At 40.2% G+C, this 22,039-nt stretch overlaps 1 protein-coding gene across 4 annotated transcripts in view; it reads left to right on the plus strand.

Annotated features, from left to right (window-relative positions):
- Positions 1–22,039, plus strand: part of LOC124266886 — a 37,082-nt gene continuing 15,043 nt past the window's right edge. The window contains exons 1-15 of one of the 4 annotated variants that reach the window (XM_046701720.1): positions 1–172; positions 6,685–6,833; positions 7,093–7,248; positions 8,214–8,363; positions 8,982–9,022; positions 9,990–10,073; positions 13,771–13,818; positions 15,617–15,664; positions 17,453–17,500; positions 19,288–19,335; positions 20,904–20,936; positions 21,245–21,283; positions 21,406–21,441; positions 21,565–21,606; positions 21,736–21,777. In XM_046701720.1, coding sequence (XP_046557676.1) covers positions 16–172; positions 6,685–6,833; positions 7,093–7,248; positions 8,214–8,363; positions 8,982–9,022; positions 9,990–10,073; positions 13,771–13,818; positions 15,617–15,664; positions 17,453–17,500; positions 19,288–19,335; positions 20,904–20,936; positions 21,245–21,283; positions 21,406–21,441; positions 21,565–21,606; positions 21,736–21,777 — 1,121 coding nt within the window. In that variant the 5' untranslated portion in view covers positions 1–15. The remainder of the gene's footprint in view (positions 173–6,684; positions 6,834–7,092; positions 7,249–8,213; positions 8,364–8,981; positions 9,023–9,989; positions 10,074–13,770; positions 13,819–15,616; positions 15,665–17,452; positions 17,501–19,287; positions 19,336–20,903; positions 20,937–21,244; positions 21,284–21,405; positions 21,442–21,564; positions 21,607–21,735; positions 21,778–22,039) is intronic. The other 3 variants (XM_046701721.1, XM_046701722.1, XM_046701723.1) reach the window with 3 other exon arrangements.

Consider the following 22,039-nt stretch of genomic DNA (forward strand, 5'->3'; position numbering starts at 1 on the left):
TCTGTTACTAAAACCATGTCTCGTTGTTTCAACCAAAAGATCTACACTGACTATTATCTGCCTGAGAGAGACATCTGGGACATGAAGAAGCGGTTGATTTACTCGGGCAAGGATCGGGTGTGGGGTCTGGATGTGTGGCGTGATTTGCAGGAGCGAAGGCGATGGGCGGTTGGTAAGTCCATCCACGGAAATCGTGGATATATTTGCCTTATGTGATATACTAAAAAGACAAAACCGGTACATGTAAGATGTGATCAACATAGCGTTATACATTTGATAGAAAATAACTCTCAATTGGCTGACTTGAGATGTGTAGTGACGACTTACCTAGCGTTAAACTTTTGTCAGTTAAGGTCACAATTGGTTAAGTTGAGATTCGTTGTGACGACTGACCTAGCACTATACACTTCTTAGAAATAACTCAACTGAGTTGAGATGTGTCGTGACGACCGGCCTAGCGTTATACACTAGTTAGTAAATAACTCAGTTGAGATGTGTTGTGATGACCGACCTAGCATTATACACTAGTTAGTAAATAACTCAACTGAGCTGAGATGTGTTGTGATGACCGACCTAGCATTATATACTAGTTAGTACATAACTCAACTGAGCTGAGATGTGTTGTGATGACCGACCTAGCATTATACACTAGTTTTATAGTAAATAACTCAACTGAGCTGAGATGTGTCGTGACGACCGGCCTAGCGTTATACACTAGTTAGTACATAACTCAACTGAGTTGAGATGTGTTATGATGACCGACCTAGCATTATACACTAGTTAGTACATAACTCAACTGTGTTGAGATGTGTTATGATGACCGACCTAGCGTTACACACTAGATTTATAGTAAATAACTCAACTGAGTTAAGATGTGTCGTGACGACCGACCTAGCATTACACACTTGTTTTATAGTAAATAACCCAACTGAGTTGAGATGTGTTGTGCTGACCGACCTAGCATTATACACTAGTTAGTACATAACTCAACTGAGTTGAGATGTGTTATGACGACCGACCTAGCGTTATACACTAGTTTTATAGTAAATAACTCAACTGAGTTGAGATGTGTTGTGACGACCGTCTTAGCGTTATAGACGAGTTAGTAAATAACTCAACTGAGTTGAGATGTGTCGTGACGACTGACTTAGCATTATACACTAGTTAGTAAATAACTCAACTGAGTTGAGATGTGTCGTGACGACCGACCTAGCGTTATACGCTAGTTAGTGCATAACTCAACTGAGTTGAGATGTGTTATGACGACCGACCTGACGAGTTTGATGGTTTAGCGTCGGCTTCTGGCGGGCGCCAATTTCGCCGACAGGGCAGGTGGGTATTAACATTAAATTATAAATAGCTGGTAATAAGGAGTAAAGCACCTGCCCAAAAACGTAAAATGTAGGGGCCTTAACCTAGAGTAATTTAGAATAGAAACGTTTAGAAATAAGATTAAAAAAATAAAATAAAACCGAAGTTATAAAAGGAAAGAAATGGGAAAAACCGCAGTGATTGTTAATAAATGAGAGATAGAGTTAAACTAAAAATAAGATGTAAATATGGGGCATAATTGGGGTGGGGGTGGGGGTAGGTTGTATAAAATGAGTATATGGCATAATGGGGCATATAAAGTGATGCAGATATGCTGCATGATTTAAATAAGGGGCTTTAAAAGGGAAAGAAATAGGGGTTAAATAGGGGTGGGGGTGGGGAGGCGGTGAGGCAAAGGCCGTGGCTGTGGGTTGAAAGGCTGTGGGTGAGCTGGCTGGGTTGAGAGGCCGTGACCTTGTACTGGAGAGGTTGTACTGGTTTGTTTACAGTTTAGTGGCTACTGATTGGCTGAGAGAGGGCGCGGACGTCGTAGCAGAAATAAGACACTTTGGATAAGTGAAATTGATTCCCAGGTATAATAGGTAGGCTTATGTTGGTAGTAGAGTAATAGTATGGATAAATTAAGTTTTGAAGCCTAGTCTAAATATATAAGCTATTGAGAGGTAGTGTAATGGAGATTTGTTTGGGAGGTTCTAAATTTTATGGATTAGGTTCGAGTTTTGTAGGAAGGTGGCTATGGCGTGGAAGATAGTGGGCGGATTGAGGGGATTAAAAAGTAAATGTATATTATTGTGGTATTTAGATGGTATATTGCTATGTAGTTGTGTGATGTTTGTTTGTTGTAGGTGGCATTGTGTGAATATATGGTTAATGTCTTCTGGTGTGTTGCAGAGGGAGCAGAGTCCATCTGGGTGTCTGTTTTGTTTATAAAGTGTATAATTGAGATTTGTGATGCCTGTGATTAGTCGGTTTATGCAAATGTCAATGTTTTTGATATTGGAGAATGTAGGAAGTTTGCTGATAGGTGTTTTGATGATGTTTATAACCCATGTTGATTTATTAGTATTTATGTTGTGCTGGAAGTTTAATTTGGATATATTTGTTTTAATAAGTTGTTTGAGTTCTGTTTTGGATGTGTGGAAATTGATGCTAGGTGAGTTGTGTGTGGTTGCTAGCTTGGCGGCTGTGTCTGCAGTGATATTTCCTGGAATGTTGGTGTGGCTGGGTATCCATATGAATGTTATGTTTTTGTTTAAGCGTTTGAGTGAGTCTGTTTGTATTATAATATTATGCATTAAGTCAGGGCGTGATTTTGAGTGCATATTTTGTATTTGTGTGTTAAAGCTGAGAGAGTCGGAGACTGACTGACTGACTGACTGACTGACTGAGTTTGGTTTTACGCCGCTTTTAGCAATATTCCAGCAACATCGGGGGACACCAGAAATGGGCTTCACACATTGTACCCATGGGGATTCGAACCAGGGTCTTCGGCATGGCGAGCCAACACTTTAACCACTAGGCTTGGAGAGAGAGTCGGAGAGTATGAGAAAGTTTGTTTGTTGAATTGATGGTATTAGGTGTAGTCCTGAGTGGATTGCAGTTAGTTCGGCGGTGTTAATAGTGGTGTAGTTTGAGTAGTGCAGGTTTGTTGTTAGTGGGGTTTTTTGATCTACATGTATACCTATGCCTGTTTTATTGTTTTTGTTGATGGATGCATCTGTGTAGATGTGGGTGTATGCAGGGTAGTTTGTTTGAATATGGTTGTTTATAATATTTAATTTGGTGTGTATATCAGTGTTGTTTGGCAGGTTTTGTAGTGTGGAGGCTAAAGTGGTGTCTGTGGGTGGTGGGGGTTTGTCGTGGATGTAGCTTGTAATGGGAGGTGTGTGAGGTATGGTGTTTAACTGTTGGGCATGTAGCAGACTGGTGAGGTGGGTAAGGCATGGAGCTATACTTGGTTTTATTTTGAATTTTTTAAGTGTTGATTTTTTGATGTTGTTGTATCTGTTTGTAATTAGTTTGAAGATGGGGTTGTGTTGGGCCCCAGCCCAGTAGGTGAGTGTGGTTTGGTTGATTCTGTGGGTGATTGAAGAGGTGCCTGTAATAAGGAGCAGTGTATTAAGGGAGGTACCACTCCTCGAGCCTGTGGCTAGTTTGAGGGCCTTATATAGGACTGAGTTTAGTTTTTGGAGGTTACAGGGGGATAGGTTGTGGAGAATCGGAGCGGCGTAGTCCATTCTCGACAGTATAAGAGTTTTGTATATGTGGATGAGTGTGTGTTTGTCGGCACCCCAGTTTGTGCCGCTGATGGCTCGCATTAAATTTAAAACTTTTGACATGAGTTGACCAAGTTATGAATGTTGGGTGTCCATGTCATATGGTGGTCGAAGGTTACTCCTAGGAATTTGGCTTCATTTTGAACTCAATTTTTTGATTATTTAAGTGTAGATTGGGTGTATAATTTTGCATTCTTTTAGTTTTGAATAGAATGCCCACGGTTTTTTTTACATTTATATGGAACCCCCATTTTGGGCCCAATTTTGAATGAAATTTAGCATTCTTTGTATTTTAGTAGATGCCTGTTTTACAGAAGTGGATGAAGTCCAAAATGAAATGTCGTCGGCAAATTTGGCAGTTGAGATTTCAGGCCATTTTTCTGGAAATATGTCGTTTATCATAAAGTTGAATAAAGTTGGGGATAGTATACTCCCCTGGGGGGTGCCATTTTCTATGGGGTAGGGATCCGAGATGGTGCTGTGAGATTTGATTGTTATTTGTCTATCGTTTAGGAAAGAGTGAATGAAATTTAGAATTCGACCGTGTATGGCATGTTTTTGAAGTTTTTGTAGGAGGCCGTTATGCCAAACCATGTCGAATGCTTTACTGAAATCTATAAAAATGGCCATTGTGTATTGTTTTTGTGCTTGGGCTACTCTGATGTCTTGTTCCAGATGTAAAATGTGATCTAAAGTTTGTCGATTAGGAGTGAAGCCACTCTGGTCCTCTTTTATAAGATTTTTATTTAAGATTTGGTGTTTTAGCCTATTGTTAATGATAGTTTCAAGAGTTTTGCATAAGTGAGAGGTGAGTGAAATGGGGCGGAAAGAATCTGGATCGTTATTTGGTTTGCCAGGTTTGAGGATTGGTACCACCCTGGCTGTTTTCCATGCAGTAGGTATGTTGCCTGAAGTCCAGATGTGGTTGAAGAGTGTAAGTGTAAGGTTTTGCATGTTTGGTGTGAGTTTGTTTAGTATGGTGTAAGTGATGGCATCTGGACCTGGGGCTGAGGCTGAGGCTGTGTTTTTTGTTTCTTAGTGCAGATTTAAGCTCGTGTATGTTAATGGATTTGTTTATTGGGAGGTCTGTATGGGGGTTGGGGGAGAAGGTGGTGTTATTATATTTTGGAATTGTGGTGGGTAGTTGGTGGAGCTACTAGTGGTCGAGAAATGGGCAGCAATAGCGTTAGCCTTATCTTTGTTTGTAGGGAGGTCTGGGAGGTTAGGTGAAATGTTTTTTTTGGAAATGCCCTTTATGGCTTTAAATTTGTTCCACATTTGTCGAGTGTTAGCTTTGTTTAGCCTAAGGGTTGAATAAAAGTTTCTCCAATGTTGGATTTTGCTGCCTTTAAAAATTGTTTAGTATTATTTCTTAGTTTTTGCCAAATGTTATTTTGAACTGTCCCTTTTTGATTGGTTAAGGGCCTATTTTCTTGCCTTTCTGGCGTTCATGATGTCTGAGCTCCACCAGGGGACTGTTTTAGTGCTGGGTTGGGCCGATTGGTGATGTTTATAATGGCGTTTGTGTAGTTGTTGTTGAATGTGTTTATGTCGTGGTTGTAGATGCTAGTAGTGTCTAGTTGTTTGCAGAGTGTGGTAAATTTATGCCAGTCTGCTTTTTTAGGTTGAATTTGAGTTCAGGAGGTGTGGATTGGATGTTGTTGGTGGTGTTTGTAGGTGTGGGGTGTGTATGTGATGGGATTGTAATTAATTTTGTTGGGGCAGTGGTCACTGCCCCAGGTGTCATTGTGGACCTCCCATATACAAGATTGTGTAAGTTTAGGTGTAGTGAGTGTGATATCTATTGCTGTGGGTGAATGTAGGTGGGAGAGTGGGTATCTTGTAGGTTGGTTGTCGTTTAGTGTGCTTAGGTTGTGTTTGTCTAGCCAGTCGGAAAGTCGAGTCCCATTAATGTCGGTGAAAGGTCTTGTGCCCCACAGTGGATGGTGTAGCCCAGGCCTCCGGGCAGGGCCTGGGATATTTACTGGCCGAGGTTTATCTTTCCGAATGAAAATATAGCCTGGTATTTTGAAGGCATTTTTAGGTGATAATTTGGTTTCTTGCAGAGCGATTATTTGGGGGGAGATTTTATTTTGGGCGATGAGTGCCTTAAGCTCATGCCCGTGTACTCGGAGTCCATTGCAGTTCCACTGTAATATAGCCATGGTTGCAGTAATTTGTAGCAGTAGATTAGTAAAGACCATGGGTTGGGGCATAATTTGTAATAGGTTGTTGCTGGCTAGGGCAGCTTAGTGGTTGGAAAAGGTTTAAGAGAGGTTTTGATAGTGATAAGGAGGCTGGCTAGACCCTTGTGGTAGAGTTTGAGTTTGTGGGCGAGGGTATGTAGTTTTTAGCTGTGGGATCTTTGAGTAGAATGGCTGCAGATATAAATTCTATGAGCTTGTTGAGGTTTTGATTTAATTTTTTGTGGTGTGAGCGTGACGTTGGGTTTGTGTGGGGGAGCAGTGTGTTTTGGCTGTTTGGAGGTGGGGTTGGATAGCTTGGGTGGTGGGTGGTTTGGGGAGTAGTATTGGTAGGTGGGGGTTGGTTTGTGGGCTTGGGAGGTGGTGGGGCAGTGTTAGGGCGGGGTTTAGGGGGTGGGGTGGGTGTGGGTAGGAGTGGTTGTTTAGTTTTATGGGTTTTGTGCGTGGTTGGGTGGGTGCAGGGGGTGTGGTTTTAGTGGGTGGTGGGTGGGTAGGTTTGGAGGGGGTTGGATGGAACGTGGTTTGGGGGTTTAGAGGGGAGGGGGCTGAGGATGGAGCTGGATGTAGTATTAGCAGATGGAATGGAGGAAGACACTGAGAGGAGAGAGTGATATGCGAGTGGTATGCGTGCTGGTTGTGACGACCTGACCAAGCGTTACACACTTGTTTTATAGTAAATAACTCAACTGAGTTGAGATGTGTCGTGACGACCGACGTAGCATTACACACTTGTTTTATAGTAAATAACTCAACTGAGTTGAGATGTGTCGTGACGACCGACCTAGCATTATACACTAGTTAGTAAATAACTCAACTGAGTTGAGATGTGCCGTGACACTTGTTACAAAACCCCAACATCGTTATGACTTCAGCAAACGGACCCAGCTTGTCCCTGGACATAAATGTTAACCCAAGAGGAAGGAGAAACCGCAGCAGTGAGAATGCATCGGCCTCTGGCTTCATGTTGGGCCTTTCTCATGGCATCTACCTCACACACAGGATTAGACGCCCTTGTACTGTGGTAGGTACATGCTACTCATACGTTGATTCCGAAGGTTTCGGTAAGTGAGTGAGTTTTACGCCACTATAAGCAATATTCCAGCAATATCACGGCGGGGGACACCAGAAATGGGCTTCACACATTGTACCCATGTGGGGAATCGAATCCGGGTCTTCATCGTGACGAGCGAACGATTTAACCACTAGGCTACCCCACCGCCCCAGCATTGCGTGAAGCTAAATGTTCACAGACTGAATATCTGGTTTACCTTTCCTTACAGGACATCCCCTGCCCCATTATCAGCGTAAATATTCGAGACGGTGTCTGCCTTTGCAAGGGGAGGGCCAGGCTGGAGCGTGTCCGACGGAGATCGCCGTTCTCCCCTGCTGTTGTTGCAATACACCTTGATCTCCCTGATGAGGAACCTTCCAGGAAGGTGCTTCTATTTTCACAGAGTAAAGCAACCAGTAGCAATTTGAATAATTAATTAATTGTATTTCAAATATGACTGACACAATTCAAGAGGGGTTCTGGTTACAAGAGGTTTCGTTATGTAGAATCTACAAAAATAGAGAACGGGAGCCAGAATAGTCTGTGGTGGAAACTGTTTCAGGTGCATATAGGTGTGTTGCACAAGAGATTTGAGTTGTACAGGCACCTGGGAAAAAGCATTTTGAGTCAGAGTGGTATCTAGGGAACAAGAGCTTTTGCTTGCAGATGGGTCGGTTGAGAAGGACTTTGAGTTCCATGTGGAACAAGAGTTTTGAGTTGCAAAAGATATTGTGGAATAAGAGTCCTTTGAAAAAGAGGTTTTGAGTTATAGACGGGTCTACTGAACACGATTTTGGAATTGCATAGGAGTCCGTGGAATAAAGGTTTTCGGACGTATAGGAGTCTGTGGAACAAGGGTTTCAGGGGTCTGTGGAACAAAACATGGAGTTGCATAGGAGTCTTTGGAACAAACGTATTGAGTTACAGAGAAATCTATTGAAGAAGCCCCTAGGACTTTAGGATATAGTCGATAGGTGTGTCTTAGAGAAAAGTGTTAGTAAACATAGGGAATATGTGGCGAATGTTTGGGTCACAGGGGCCGTTGTTTAGCGACAGTGTTCTGTTAGTGAAGAAAGTGTTGAGACGTGTGGGTTTCATAGATATCGTTGGGACGAGAATGGTAATCACAGATGGCTAAGTGTAGAGAGAATGATGGGTACATCGATGGTGTTTTGGCAAGACTGGGATTATTGGGGGTATCTGTAGAGATAGCTGTCTTCATTCAGTGTTGGAATACTGAAGGTCGGATCTGATGCTCGTACAAACCACTGAACAAATCTCCAAACAGATAATAACCTTTTGCGTTTCAGAAAAAATGCATGCATGATTAACAAAGGCTTTACCCTCTAGTTTAAGGACTTGTCAAACCATCTTGCACGTGTGGTGGAAGAACCGGATGACAGAGGGATCTTCTTCTGGTTCATCAAACGGGGACAATGGAATACACCCATCAGAGGCACATCTGCATATTTCATAGATTTGGACGGGAAACACAAGAAGGTACACATTTCCATTCTGATCTGGTTGATTTGTATGGCATTTCACGCCAAAATCAGAAATATTCCAGTAAAAGTCGAGTCCAGACAAACCAGTCATTGATGTTGTAAGCACAAATTTAAAGGACAGATAGAAGCGGATGTGTAATAATGTGTAGTTAATATGCATCGAAAATACTTATCATTTCCTGCTTTCCTGGCCTAAATTAGGTAATACCTGTGGTCAATATCTTGAGCAATATTTCTCTGAAAACATGTGCAAACATAACATTAATCACAAACTGTGTGTATGTATGTATGTATGTATGTATGTATGTATGTATGTATGTATGTATGTATGTATGTATGTATGTATGTATGTATGTATGTGTGTGTGTGTGTATGTATGTATGTGTGTGTGTGTGTGTGTGTGTATGTATGTATGTATGTATGTATGTATGTATGTATGTATGTATGTATGTATGTATGTATGTATGTATGTATGTATGTATGTATGTATGTATGTATGTATGTATGTATGTGTGTACATGTGTATAAGTGTCATGTGTAACATGAGCCTAAGGTCGTTTAATAAGGAGAGATAAACGGTTGACATAGATTGACAAGTTTTCTTAATTTGCAGTACAAGATCCACGCCAGGGATTGCCTCAAGTTAGTTGTTGTGTGAGTTGTTGTCATCGCTCTCTTTCGACATAACTGGTTGACACTGTAACTTCGTCAGCATCGTGTCAACTGGTATTATATTCAAACTTGGTTCCACTCTATTAGTCTGAATCGACTCATTATATGCATTTAAACATTTCATCTGTTATGTAATAGATATAGAAGGGTAATATTGATATAGAAAGGTAATATTGATATAGAAGGGTAATATTGATATAGAAGGATAATATTGATATAGAAGGGTAATATTGATATAGAAAGGTAATATTGATATAGAAGGGTAAATTGGGTAATATTGATATAGAAGGATAATATTGATATAGAAGGGTAATATTGATATAGAAAGGTAATATTGATATAGAAGGGTAATATTGATATAGAAAGGTAATATTGGTATAGAGGGTAATATTGATAGGTGACATTCATTTTTAACATAAAGGATGAATGAGAGGTATCATCTTCCTTCTCCAACTCCTTCCTCGACACCTCCAACTTCGTCTGTTGCTTTCTTCTCCTCACCGTACATGACCTATTAGACCCGTGAAGGTCTGGGTTAGAATGAACCTTCAGAAACCCATGCTTGTCGTAAGAGGCGACTAACTTGATCGGGTGGTCAGGCTCGCTGACTTGGTTGACACATGTTATCGTATCCCAATTGCGCAGATCGATGCGCATGATGTTGATCACTGGATTGTCTGGTCCAGATTCGATTATTTACAGACCGCCACCATATAGCTGGAATATTGCTGAGTGCGGCGTAAAACTAAACTCACTCACTCACTCACTCACTCGCATGACCTATAGGAAGCAACCGACAACATTTTATGCAGTGGTGCAGAAGCATATTTTCTGTTTTTTCGTCATATCCGTAGTAATATGTATTGGAATCAACTCATGCCCATGGCATTGTTTCTGTAAGATAGTTTCAAAGAAATAATGAGAGTTGACCTTCAATGTTTGTTTAAAGGCTCAGTGAAAGGACTCATCTGTCTTCTCCACTGCCTTCTTCATCGAGGTCTCCTCCAGCTTTGTCTCCATCTCGTTCTCCTAGGTAACCTTCATCTTGTCTTCAATATACGTTTGACAATGTGTATAATGACACAAACCGCTCTCTACTTTGTCACTTTGAGTGAGCAGTTGTCAAAGAGGAATTTTTCTTCATCTGATCACAAGGTCATTCTTCGTCTCGGTAAACTCAGGGCGGTTGGGTAGCCTAGTGGTTAAAGCGTTCGCTCATCACGCCTAAGGTCCGGGTTCGATTTCCAAAATGGGTACAATGTGTGAAGCCCATTTCTGGTGTCCCTCGCCGTCATATTGCTGGAATATTGCTAAAAGCGGCGTAAAACCCACCTCACTCACTCGGTAAACTCAAACAGCATCTATAGTATCTTCTTTGATAAATCTGCATCCCGTGGGGATTAAAGGTTGGAACGTCCTTGAGGTTAGAATACACCGGGACACTACGCCTATGACTATGATACTAATATTTCCAGCGATGTAATAAACGGGCTCGGGCTCCAATTTACCACTATACTACCAACGGTGTCCTCCCATTACGCAGACAGCCAGTTCGCAGACACCTTAAAACAACAACATTTACGGTTCAATGAACAGATGAGCAACTACCTGTTACCTACACATTATAATGGAATAGTCCAAATAAAAACACAAGAAAAAAATCTAATATTTATTTGATAACAAGAATATAATATTTTTCAAATAACAATGCATAATAGTAGCACAGTAGCTTCAAGTAGATATATCTTTGACATAGCAATATTTTATCTGTATTTATAGATCTAATTAAAGCTTAGTTATAGCAAGTCCAGTAAAGTTCATGTCTTGTTAGCCAAGTTTTATGAGGTTGGCCACCGCATCTAGGAACTGAAGAGGAGTTTTCTCGCCGCGACTCAGTGTGTCTTTGAGCCTCAGGATCCTGTTGTCGATCTCTCTGTAGACTCGCTTGCGACTTGGAGGAGCAGCCCCAAAGTCGAGTTGTCTCAGCTTGGCTCTGTCAGCCATCTCGATCCTCCGAATTACTTCCACAAAGCGAAATATGTTGGGGTGGCGGTGTGGAAGAGATCTGTTCATCCGACTGTGGAAACCTTCCATGTTGTTGTTGGTCCTTGGTCCTACAGTGTTATGATTGTTCCAAAGTGACAGTGGGAATCGGGCGTCATAGTCCACCCATGTGACGACAATGTAATCCTTTGAAGTCCTCAATGCGGTCAGAGGCTGGGAGGAGTCCATGGCATCAATCCAGGTGTCTTGAACCTGATCTTGTGGCAATAAGGCAAGGGCAGCTGCTCTCCTGATGAACTCTTTTACTGCTGGATCCTCCTTGTATGCAACTGTGAGACCTAGATCTTGTGTCTTCCTCCACAGGGCTTGGGAGAAGTGGAAGAAGCATCCCTTGGTCTCTGCATTTGGAAATTCCATCTCGATGGCTCGGATGGTGGCAAGCTCAAAATCTGTCTGTATTTTTGCTGGGGCCAGGGACGATTCAGTTCCTCCAACACCTTCTCCTTGAGGAGGCGGAACAGTCTAACGTAGGTGGTGGTTTGACGATCAGGCAGAAGGGCAAAGACTAAGGGGTATGACACAGAGTTGCAACGGGCATGAATTATGTAAACCTGATCCCAAAGCTCAGGGCAAGTACCATGCATGTAGATGGTATCGGCGGTCTGCAGCACCTGGAGCTGTTCAGTGGTAGAGAACACTAGGATCTTGTCTTGTTCTCCATCAGAAAGAAGAAGGAAACGACGTCCATCACTTGTCTCTGTCCAACTGTCTTCCAAATCCACTTCTCGGAGGGTGGTAGGTAACGCTGGCATGGTCTTGCGGCGGTGTCTGTACAGAGAACTGCTGACGCTGGTGAAAGATGGAAGAACACCTCCCCGTGCAGGTCTTGACGATGCATCTCCAGTGGGTGCAGGTCTGTCTGACCTTATTTCTGGTGTAAACATAACCATCCAGAACAATTTGAGGGGCCCCTCTCTCATCAGATACTCCACTCTCCGCACTCCAGCCATATTGATATCGAACAGATATGCTTTTCACCATTTTATATATTTCTTGCGTCAAATTTAAAATTAGTCTATTGATAAAATTAATTAATTAATCCTTGTTTTTAAAAACAGATGTAAAACTCTCTTAAGATCTTTCCTCATACAAAGATCAATTGATACTAAGAGAGAAGACAGATTATCATTAATCGGCGACCAAGTTCTGTGTAAACACAGTGACAAACCTCTATTCGATAGTAATTGATAGTAAAAACAACTTCGAGAAGAGAAAACAGATTATCATTTAATCACAACAAAGTTTTATTTACACTCAACCAAACCAAGCTTCTCAATAACGAACCTCAGCCTCCTCCACTCACTAGACTGTGGACTGTTCCATTATACCCGTAGGTGTTACCCTAATTAACCTTCTTGCTCAGTGTCTGCCAACTGGGTGTCTGTCAAATGGGTGTCTGTCAAATAGGAGATAACCCTACCAACAGTCGTCTTGTTGATGTTTGTGACTTGTATGACTTGTATGACTCGTATGTCACAAACAAAACACATTTCAGAGTATTAACGTTCCTGCTTTTTGGGAAACGATACCAAAGCACCAAATGTGTACATTAGTTCATATCAGATGACACCAGGTGTTCCCCAAAGGGGTAAGCATATCCTGTCTTAAATGTAGCACCCGCTATCAACAACATTTCCTTAAAAATGGAAAAGTAATATGCATGTCACCATAACTTTCGCTTCTGAGTATACATCCTAGAAACTGATCTACCAAATGTGGTGATACTTAGCATTGACTTTGTATCAAAATGTTATTAAAGGTTTAGAGAAATAGCGTATTGAAATCATAGTATTTTATCGGGTTGAAGAATAAAAGCTCACATTCGGCTCACAAGAGTGACAATGTCTTTTTGCTATTTCTCATACCTCTGTTTATATTTAAAGGCACAATGTCACATCACATTTCTCTAAAAATACATAATGCATTTCTCTCAGTAATACTAACTATCAGCCCTCGGGGAAGCTACCATATACTTTATTCCAAAAAATAGATACATATTTATTAAGGTTGCAATATTAAATTAAAAGATTCGAATGAATTCATGCAACGTTGCATTAAATCGACTCTCGCGCCCTCTACCGGCCGATAATTATTTCAAGCGAACCCCATAGCGTTATGCCCCTTAGAACGCTTTTCACTATTATCCTATTTATAACGCAACTTGTGCATGAAGCCAGTTCGGCAAACACCGACAACACAGCGTGCGACAGTTTTCGATGTGCGGAGCAATCGTTCACGTTCCATTTATGGCAAGTGTTATCTGTTTGGAAGCTGTTCGCCTCGAAGTTTCAGTTATCGATTTCATGCAAGTCGTAAGGGATATTGAGTCTTTTATTGCATCAATAGGAAGCCAAAGTGAGTGCATATGCCCCAATATATAAAATATAGGCAAACATATTGTTGAAAATGTGTGACATTGTGCCTTTAATGCTCTTAATGATTTAAAACAGTACTGTTTTTGTCATAATGTTTGTAGTCTTTGGTGTCTGATATTCCTGCTTGTCCTTTAATAACCACTTGTTTGATTTGTAATTAATCCAGAATTAAAAGCTCGAACTACAAAATCCTCACATCTGTATGTTATTTCCTAACATTTGTGGTCGTTTCTGTTATGATTTTTTTATATTACTGTCTGTATTTCATCTTTCTTTCATTCTTGTTCGCAGCACTGATTCAAACCAGCCTCCCCGTCGTGGTCGTCCTTCTCCCTCAAGGTAATCATTATCATGTCGTTATCATGTGGGGTTAAAAAAAACAAACAAACAAATGTAAAGGTCAAACGTCTGAAGATAAACAGAAGCACTGCCATATAAACGTACGGTACATTTCACCAACAAAAGTCTGTGTGGGACAATCGTGAAAAACGTGTAATTGGCTGTTCAGAGACGGATGGGTAAGGTTAATGGGTTCGAATCCTAAATTCGCATGTTATGTTTTTAGGCATGACAGAACCAGACACGGGCTGGAGTTTCTCTACAGCGATAATTAAGATCCATATAGTTTCGACCGTTCTCTCAACGACATGGTACAGCTATAATAGTCTTCAACGAGAGGTTAATCTTAAGTTCTGTCACTAATTCATATTTTAGAAATGTTTCAAACTTCTGACTGTAATTCAAAGTGAAATGTCAAAATCGGATGAGAAGTTTTGCAAAGCGTCTTTTGTAAGTATAAAATATATGCCTGGTATGTATAGTTCCGGTGAGCAAAACAGTTCACATTCCCAGGTACTTTGTCACTTATGTTGGTGTAAATGATAGAATATAGGCTGTAAAAATGGAAACTAATCGAAGTAGCAAGAAAATAATTGAAATATCGGGAAAATAATAGTTGCTCTGAGAAAATAATCGAAACTACGAGAATAGCAAAAAACAGAAACATATTATGTGACGAAAGTGGTGGATGTTCAAAGTTATGCAGGGGCGGACACAACTTTTTGAGAAAGGGGGGGATGGACACTATTGAGAAAAGGGAGGGTGCACACTTCATTTTCACCCGAGTTTCAATGGTCATTTAATAAACTTTCAGTACAAGGGGTGTAGGGTGGGGGGTGGGTGGGGTGGTAGTGCGCACCCTGTCCCCCCAACCCCTGGATCCGCCTATGTTATGAGACAAATCATCAGAGTTGCTCTGTTGATTTCTTGGGACTGTGCAAATTATACGATTTTGTGTTAGTAAGCAATTCATCGGTCTCGAATGAAATCAAACGGACTGTACCTCCACAGAGTGGTGACTTTGCATAACACTACTGCCACTGTGTAATTATCACGTAGCACGATATTTTTTCTTGGCAGTAAACAAACGCTCACATTATGAAAACACACGAAACTGGCTTTGTGAAACATTTCTGAGCGTTTTGCATAATTTTAAGTAAGGGAATGAATTCATGCAACGTTGCATTAAATCGACTCTCGCACCCTCTACCGGCCGATAATTATTTCAAGCAAACCCCATTGCGTTATGCCCCTTAGAACGCTTTTCACTATTATCCTATTTATAACGCAACTTGTGAATGAGGCCAGTTCGGCAAACACCGACAACACAGCGTGCGACAGTTTTCGATGTGCGAAGCAATCGTTCACGTTCCATTTATGGCAAGTGTTATCTGTTTGGAAGCTGTTCGCCTCGAAGTTTCAGTTATCGATTTCATGCAAGTCGTAAGGGATATTGAGTCTTTTATTGCATCAATAGGAAGCCAAAGTGAGTGCATATGCCCCCAATATATAAAATATAGGCAAACATATTGTTGAAAATGTGTGACATTGTGCCTTTAATGCTCTTAATGATTTAAAACAGTACTGTTTTTGTCATAATGTTTGTAGTCTTTGGTGTCTGATATTCCTGCTTGTCCTTTAATAACCACTTGTTTGATTTGTAATTAATCCAGAATCAAAAGCTCGAACTACAAAATCCTCACATCTGTATGTTATTTCCTAACATTTGTGGTCGTTTCTGTTATGATTTTTTTATATTACTGTCTGTATTTCATCTTTCTTTCATTCTTGTTCGCAGCACTGATTCAAACCAGCCTCCCCGTCGTGGTCGTCCTTCTCCCTCAAGGTAATCATTATCATGTCGTTATCATGTGGGGTTAAAAACAAACAAACAAATGTAAAGGTCAAACGTCTGAAGATAAACAGAAGCACTGCCATATAAACGTACGGTACATTTCACCAACAAAAGTCTGTGTGGGACAATCGTGAAAAACGTGTAATTGGCTGTTCAGAGACGGATGGGTAAGGTTAATGGGTTCGAATCCTAAATTCGCATGTTATGTTTTTAGGCATGACAGAACCAGACACGGGCTGGAGTTTCTCTACAGCGATAATTAAGATCCATATAGTTTCGACCGTTCTCTCAACGACATGGTACAGCTATAATAGTCTTCAACGAGAGGTTAATCTTAAGTTCTGTCACTAATTCATATTTTAGAAATGTTTCAAACTTCTGACTGTAATTCAAAGTGAAATGTCAAAATCGGATGAGAAGTTTTGCAAAGCGTCTTTTGTAAGTATAAAATATATGCCTGGTATGTATAGTTCCGGTGAGCAAAACAGTTCACATTCCCAGGTACTTTGTCACTTATGTTGGTGTAAATGATAGAATATAGGCTGTAAAATGGAAACTAATCGAAGTAGCAAGAAAATAATTGAAATATCGGGAAAATAATAGTTGCTCTGAGAGAAAATAATCGAAACTACGAGAATAGCAAAAACAGAAACATATTATGTGACGAAAGTGGTGGATGTTCAAAGTTATGCAGGGGCGGACACAACTTTTGAGAAAGGGGATGGACACTATTGAGAAAAGGGAGGGTGCACACTTCATTTTCACCCGAGTTTCAATGGTCATTTAATAAACTTTCAGTACAAGGGGTGTAGGGTGGGGGTGGGTGGGGTGGTAGTGCGCACCCTGTTCCCCACCCCTGGATCCGCCTATGTTATGAGACAAATCATCAGAGTTGCTCTGTTGATTTCTTGGGACTGTGCAAATTATACGATTTTGTGTTAGTAAGTAATTCATCGGTCTCGAATGAAATCAAACGGACTGTACCTCCACAGAGTGGTGACTTTGCATAACACTACTGCCACTGTGTAATTATCACGTAGCACGATATTTTTTCTTGGCAGTAAACAAACGCTCACATTATGAAAACACACGAAACTGGCTTTGTGAAACATTTCTGAGCGTTTTGCATAATTTTAAGTAAGGGAATGAATTCATGCAACGTTGCATTAAATCGACTCTCGCACCCTCTACCGGCCGATAATTATTTCAAGCAAACCCCATTGCGTTATGCCCCTTAGAACGCTTTTCACTATTATCCTATTTATAACGCAACTTGTGAATGAGGCCAGTTCGGCAAACACCGACAACACAGCGTGCGACAGTTTTCGATGTGCGAAGCAATCGTTCACGTTCCATTTATGGCAAGTGTTATCTGTTTGGAAGCTGTTCGCCTCGAAGTTTCAGTTATCGATTTCATGCAAGTCGTAAGGGATATTGAGTCTTTTATTGCATCAATAGGAAGCCAAAGTGAGTGCATATGCCCCCAATATATAAAATATAGGCAAACATATTGTTGAAAATGTGTGACATTGTGCCTTTAATGCTCTTAATGATTTAAAACAGTACTGTTTTTGTCATAATGTTTGTAGTCTTTGGTGTCTGATATTCCTGCTTGTCCTTTAATAACCACTTGTTTGATTTGTAATTAATCCAGAATTAAAAGCTCGAACTACAAAATCCTCACATCTGTATGTTATTTCCTAACATTTGTGGTCGTTTCTGTTATGATTTTTTTATATTACTGTCTGTATTTCATCTTTCTTTCATTCTTGTTCGCAGCACTGATTCAAACCAGCCTCCCCGTCGTGGTCGTCCTTCTCCCTCAAGGTAATCATTATCATGTCGTTATCATGTGGGGTTAAAAACAAACAAACAAATGTAAAGGTCAAACGTCTGAAGATAAACAGAAGCACTGCCATATAAACGTACGGTACATTTCACCAACAAAAGTCTGTGTGGGACAATCGTGAAAAACGTGTAATTGGCTGTTCAGAGACGGATGGGTAAGGTTAATGGGTTCGAATCCTAAATTCGCATGTTATGTTTTAGGCATGACAGAACCAGACACGGGCTGGAGTTTCTCTACAGCGATAATTAAGATCCATATAGTTTCGACCGTTCTCTCAACGACATGGTACAGCTATAATAGTCTTCAACGAGAGGTTAATCTTAAGTTCTGTCACTAATTCATATTTTAGAAATGTTTCAAACTTCTGACTGTAATTCAAAGTGAAATGTCAAAATCGGATGAGAAGTTTTGCAAAGCGTCTTTGTAAGTATAAAATATATGCCTGGTATGTATAGTTCCGGTGAGCAAAACAGTTCACATTCCCAGGTACTTTGTCACTTATGTTGGTGTAAATGATAGAATATAGGCTGTAAAATGGAAACTAATCGAAGTAGCAAGAAAATAATTGAAATATCGGGAAAATAATAGTTGCTCTGAGAAAATAATCGAAACTACGAGAATAGCAAAACACAGAAACATATTATGTGACGAAAGTGGTGGATGTTCAAAGTTATGCAGGGCGGATACAACTTTTTGAGAAAGGGGATGGACACTATTGAGAGAAAAGGGAGGGTGCACACTTCATTTTCACCCGAGTTTCAATGGTCATTTAATAAACTTTCAGTACAAGGGGTGTAGGGTGGGGGGTGGGTGGGGTGGTAGTGCGCACCCTGTCCCCCCAACCCCTGGATCCGCCTATGTTATGAGACAAATCATCAGAGTTGCTCTGTTGATTTCTTGGGACTGTGCAAATTATACGATTTTGTGTTAGTAAGTAATTCATCGGTCTCGAATGAAATCAAACGGACTGTACCTCCACAGAGTGGTGACTTTGCATAACACTACTGCCACTGTGTAATTATCACGTAGCACGATATTTTTTCTTGGCAGTAAACAAACGCTCACATTATGAAAACACACGAAACTGGCTTTGTGAAACATTTCTGAGCGTTTTGCATAATTTTAAGTAAGGGAATGAATTCATGCAACGTTGCATTAAATCGACTCTCGCACCCTCTACCGGCCGATAATTATTTCAAGCAAACCCCATTGCGTTATGCCCCTTAGAACGCTTTTCACTATTATCCTATTTATAACGCAACTTGTGAATGAGGCCAGTTCGGCAAACACCGACAACACAGCGTGCGACAGTTTTCGATGTGCGAAGCAATCGTTCACGTTCCATTTATGGCAAGTGTTAACTGTTTGGAAGCTGTTCGCCTCGAAGTTTCAGTTATCGATTTCATGCAAGTCGTAAGGGATATTGAGTCTTTATTGCATCAATAGGAAGCCAAAGTGAGTGCATATGCCCCAATATATAAAATATAGGCAAACATATTGTTGAAAATGTGTGACATTGTGCCTTTAATGCTCTTAATGATTTAAAACAGTACTGTTTTTGTCATAATGTTTGTAGTCTTTGGTGTCTGATATTCCTGCTTGTCCTTTAATAACCACTTGTTTGATTTGTAATTAATCCAGAATTAAAAGCTCGAACTACAAAATCCTCACATCTGTATGTTATTTCCTAACATTTGTGGTCGTTTCTGTTATGATTTTTTATATTACTGTCTGTATTTCATCTTTCTTTCATTCTTGTTCGCAGCACTGATTCAAACCAGCCTCCCCGTCGTGGTCGTCCTTCTCCCTCAAGGTAATCATTATCATGTCGTTATCATGTGGGGTTAAAACAAACAAACAAATGTAAAGGTCAAACGTCTGAAGATAAACAGAAGCACTGCCATATAAACGTACGGTACATTTCACCAACAAAAGTCTGTGTGGGACAATCGTGAAAAACGTGTAATTGGCTGTTCAGAGACGGATGGGTAAGGTTAATGGGTTCGAATCCTAAATTCGCATGTTATGTTTTTAGGCATGACAGAATCAGACACGGGCTGGAGTTTCTCTACAGCGATAATTAAGATCCATATAGTTTCGACCGTTCTCTCAACGACATGGTACAGCTATAATAGTCTTCAACGAGAGGTTAATCTTCAGTTCTGTCACTAATTCATATTTTAGAAATGTTTCAAACTCTGACTGTAATTGTGAAATGTCAAAATCGGAAGAGAAGTTTTGTAAAGCGTCTTTTGTAAGTATAAAATATATGCCTGGTATGTATAGTTCCGGTGAGCAAAACAGTTCACATTCCCAGGTACTTTGTCACTTATCTTGGTGTAAATGATAGAATATGGGCTGAAAAAATGGAAACTAATCGAAGTAGCAAGAAAATAATTGAAACATCGGGAAAATAATAGTTGCTCTGAGAAAATAATCGAAACTAAGAGAATAGCAAACAACAGAAACATATTATGTGACGAAAGTGGTGGGTGTTCAAAGTTATGCAGGGGCGGATACAGCTTTTTGAGAAAGGGGGTGTGGACACTATTGAGAAAAGGGAGGGTGCACACTTCATTTTCACCCGAGTTTCAATGGTCATTTAATAAACTTTCAGTACAAAAGGGGTGTGTGCGCACACAACAAAAGTAAACAAAGGATAATGGCGCAGATAGAAATATCTTTTCCTGTTTATCGATGATTTTTGAACGAAAGTTGACATGTGTTTACTTTGATGTAGTGTGTTTCAAAATTGAAACAGATGTAAAAAATCTACAATACTAGAACAGTATGGGTACGATGTGACGAATCGTCACGTGGTGGCTGCTTGTGGCAGAGTGACTGACTGAGTGAGTTTAGTTTTACGCCGCTTTTACCAATATTCCAGAAATATCACGGAAAACGGGCTTCATACATTGTGCCCATATGGGGAATCGAACCCGGATCTTTGGCGTGACGAGTAAACACTTCAGCCACTGGGCTATCACGTGGCAGGAGTATTATGCTGGTCGATCTGGAGTGAATGAGTTTAGTTTTACTCCGCAGTCAGCAATATTCCACCCATATGGCGGCGGTCTGTAAATAATCGAGTCTGGACCATACAATCCAGTGATCAACAGCATGAGCATCGATCTACGCAATTGGGAACCGATGACATGTGTCAACCAAGCCAGCGAGCCTGACCACCCGAACCCGTTAGTCGCCTCTTGCGACAAGCATGGGTTAATGAAGGTTCATTCTAGCCCGGACCTTCACGGGTGGTCGATCTGGAACTCTTGGTAGGACGATGCACTAGTCCAACGATTCTCCAAATATGCTTACACACTTGAATTGAGTCTAACTTCTTTGTAATAATGGCTGCATAATTTACATTCTTTACAGAGTCCGTACAAAGGATAAAGCTTTTCAAACCTCCAGCTAAGTTATTGATAAATACTTTACCGTATTGCCGTTTTCAGTGTCAATGATCGAATGGTAAATAAATCATGACGTTTAATATCAACATTCCTGTTTATTCTATTACTGTATACCGAGGAACTAACAATATGATGAAATGTTTTTCTTTTATACAAAGGATAAGCAAAGTCAAGCAGTTGGACAGAGGTATGACATGAATATATCTAAAGAAATCATGACGTTTAATATCAACATTCTTGTGAATTCTAATACTGTACACCGAAGAGGTATTTAATTGATGCATTCAATTTTTTCATTTAACTTTGCAGGATAGAAACCAAGGAAAATCAAGCAGAGGAACAGAGGTATGACATGAATATAAGGAAATAAATCTTAATGTTTAACATCAACATTCTTGTGTATTCTATTACTGTACACCGAAGAGGTATTTAATTGATGCATTCAATTTTTTCATTTAACTTTGCAGGATAGAAACCAAGGAAAATCAAGCAGAGGAACAGAGGTATGACATGAATATAAGGAAATACATCTTAATGTTTAACATCAACATTCTTGTGTATTCTATTACTGTACACCGAAGAACTGATTAAATGAGGAACTAAAATATTTCTATTTTATTTTTCAGGATAGAAACACAAGCAAAGAAACCTCAAGCAGAGGAACAAAGGTGTGGCATGAATATACGTGTATATAAATTAATCATGATGTTTAATATCAAAATTCCTCTTTATTCTATTAGTGTACACCAAAGAGCTAATTAAAGGATGCACTGAAATGTTTTTATTTAATTTTTCAGGATAGAAACACAAGCAAAGAAACCTCAAGCAGAGGAACCAAGGTGTGATATTTATGTATTGTTACGTGCAGTAGTTAACCGGGAACCTGTATAAGGACTGTGCGTGAAACCGACAACCAACAAAGCAACATCTTGAAATTAACAACTGTATTCTAAAACTTACTAATTTTACAAATTAATACAAATCACCTTATTACAGTGTACATTCAAGGGCAATATAATACAGTGATTTTAGCATTAAAGAGATGGTAATATCAACCACATTGTAGCAATGGTTAAGCTTCCAGATTGAGTATCCAGAGTT

Source organism: Haliotis rubra, unplaced genomic scaffold, assembly GCF_003918875.1.
Source record: "Haliotis rubra isolate DU_JTF1 unplaced genomic scaffold, ASM391887v1 Scf1286, whole genome shotgun sequence".
Lineage (NCBI taxonomy): Eukaryota > Metazoa > Mollusca > Gastropoda > Lepetellida > Haliotidae > Haliotis > Haliotis rubra.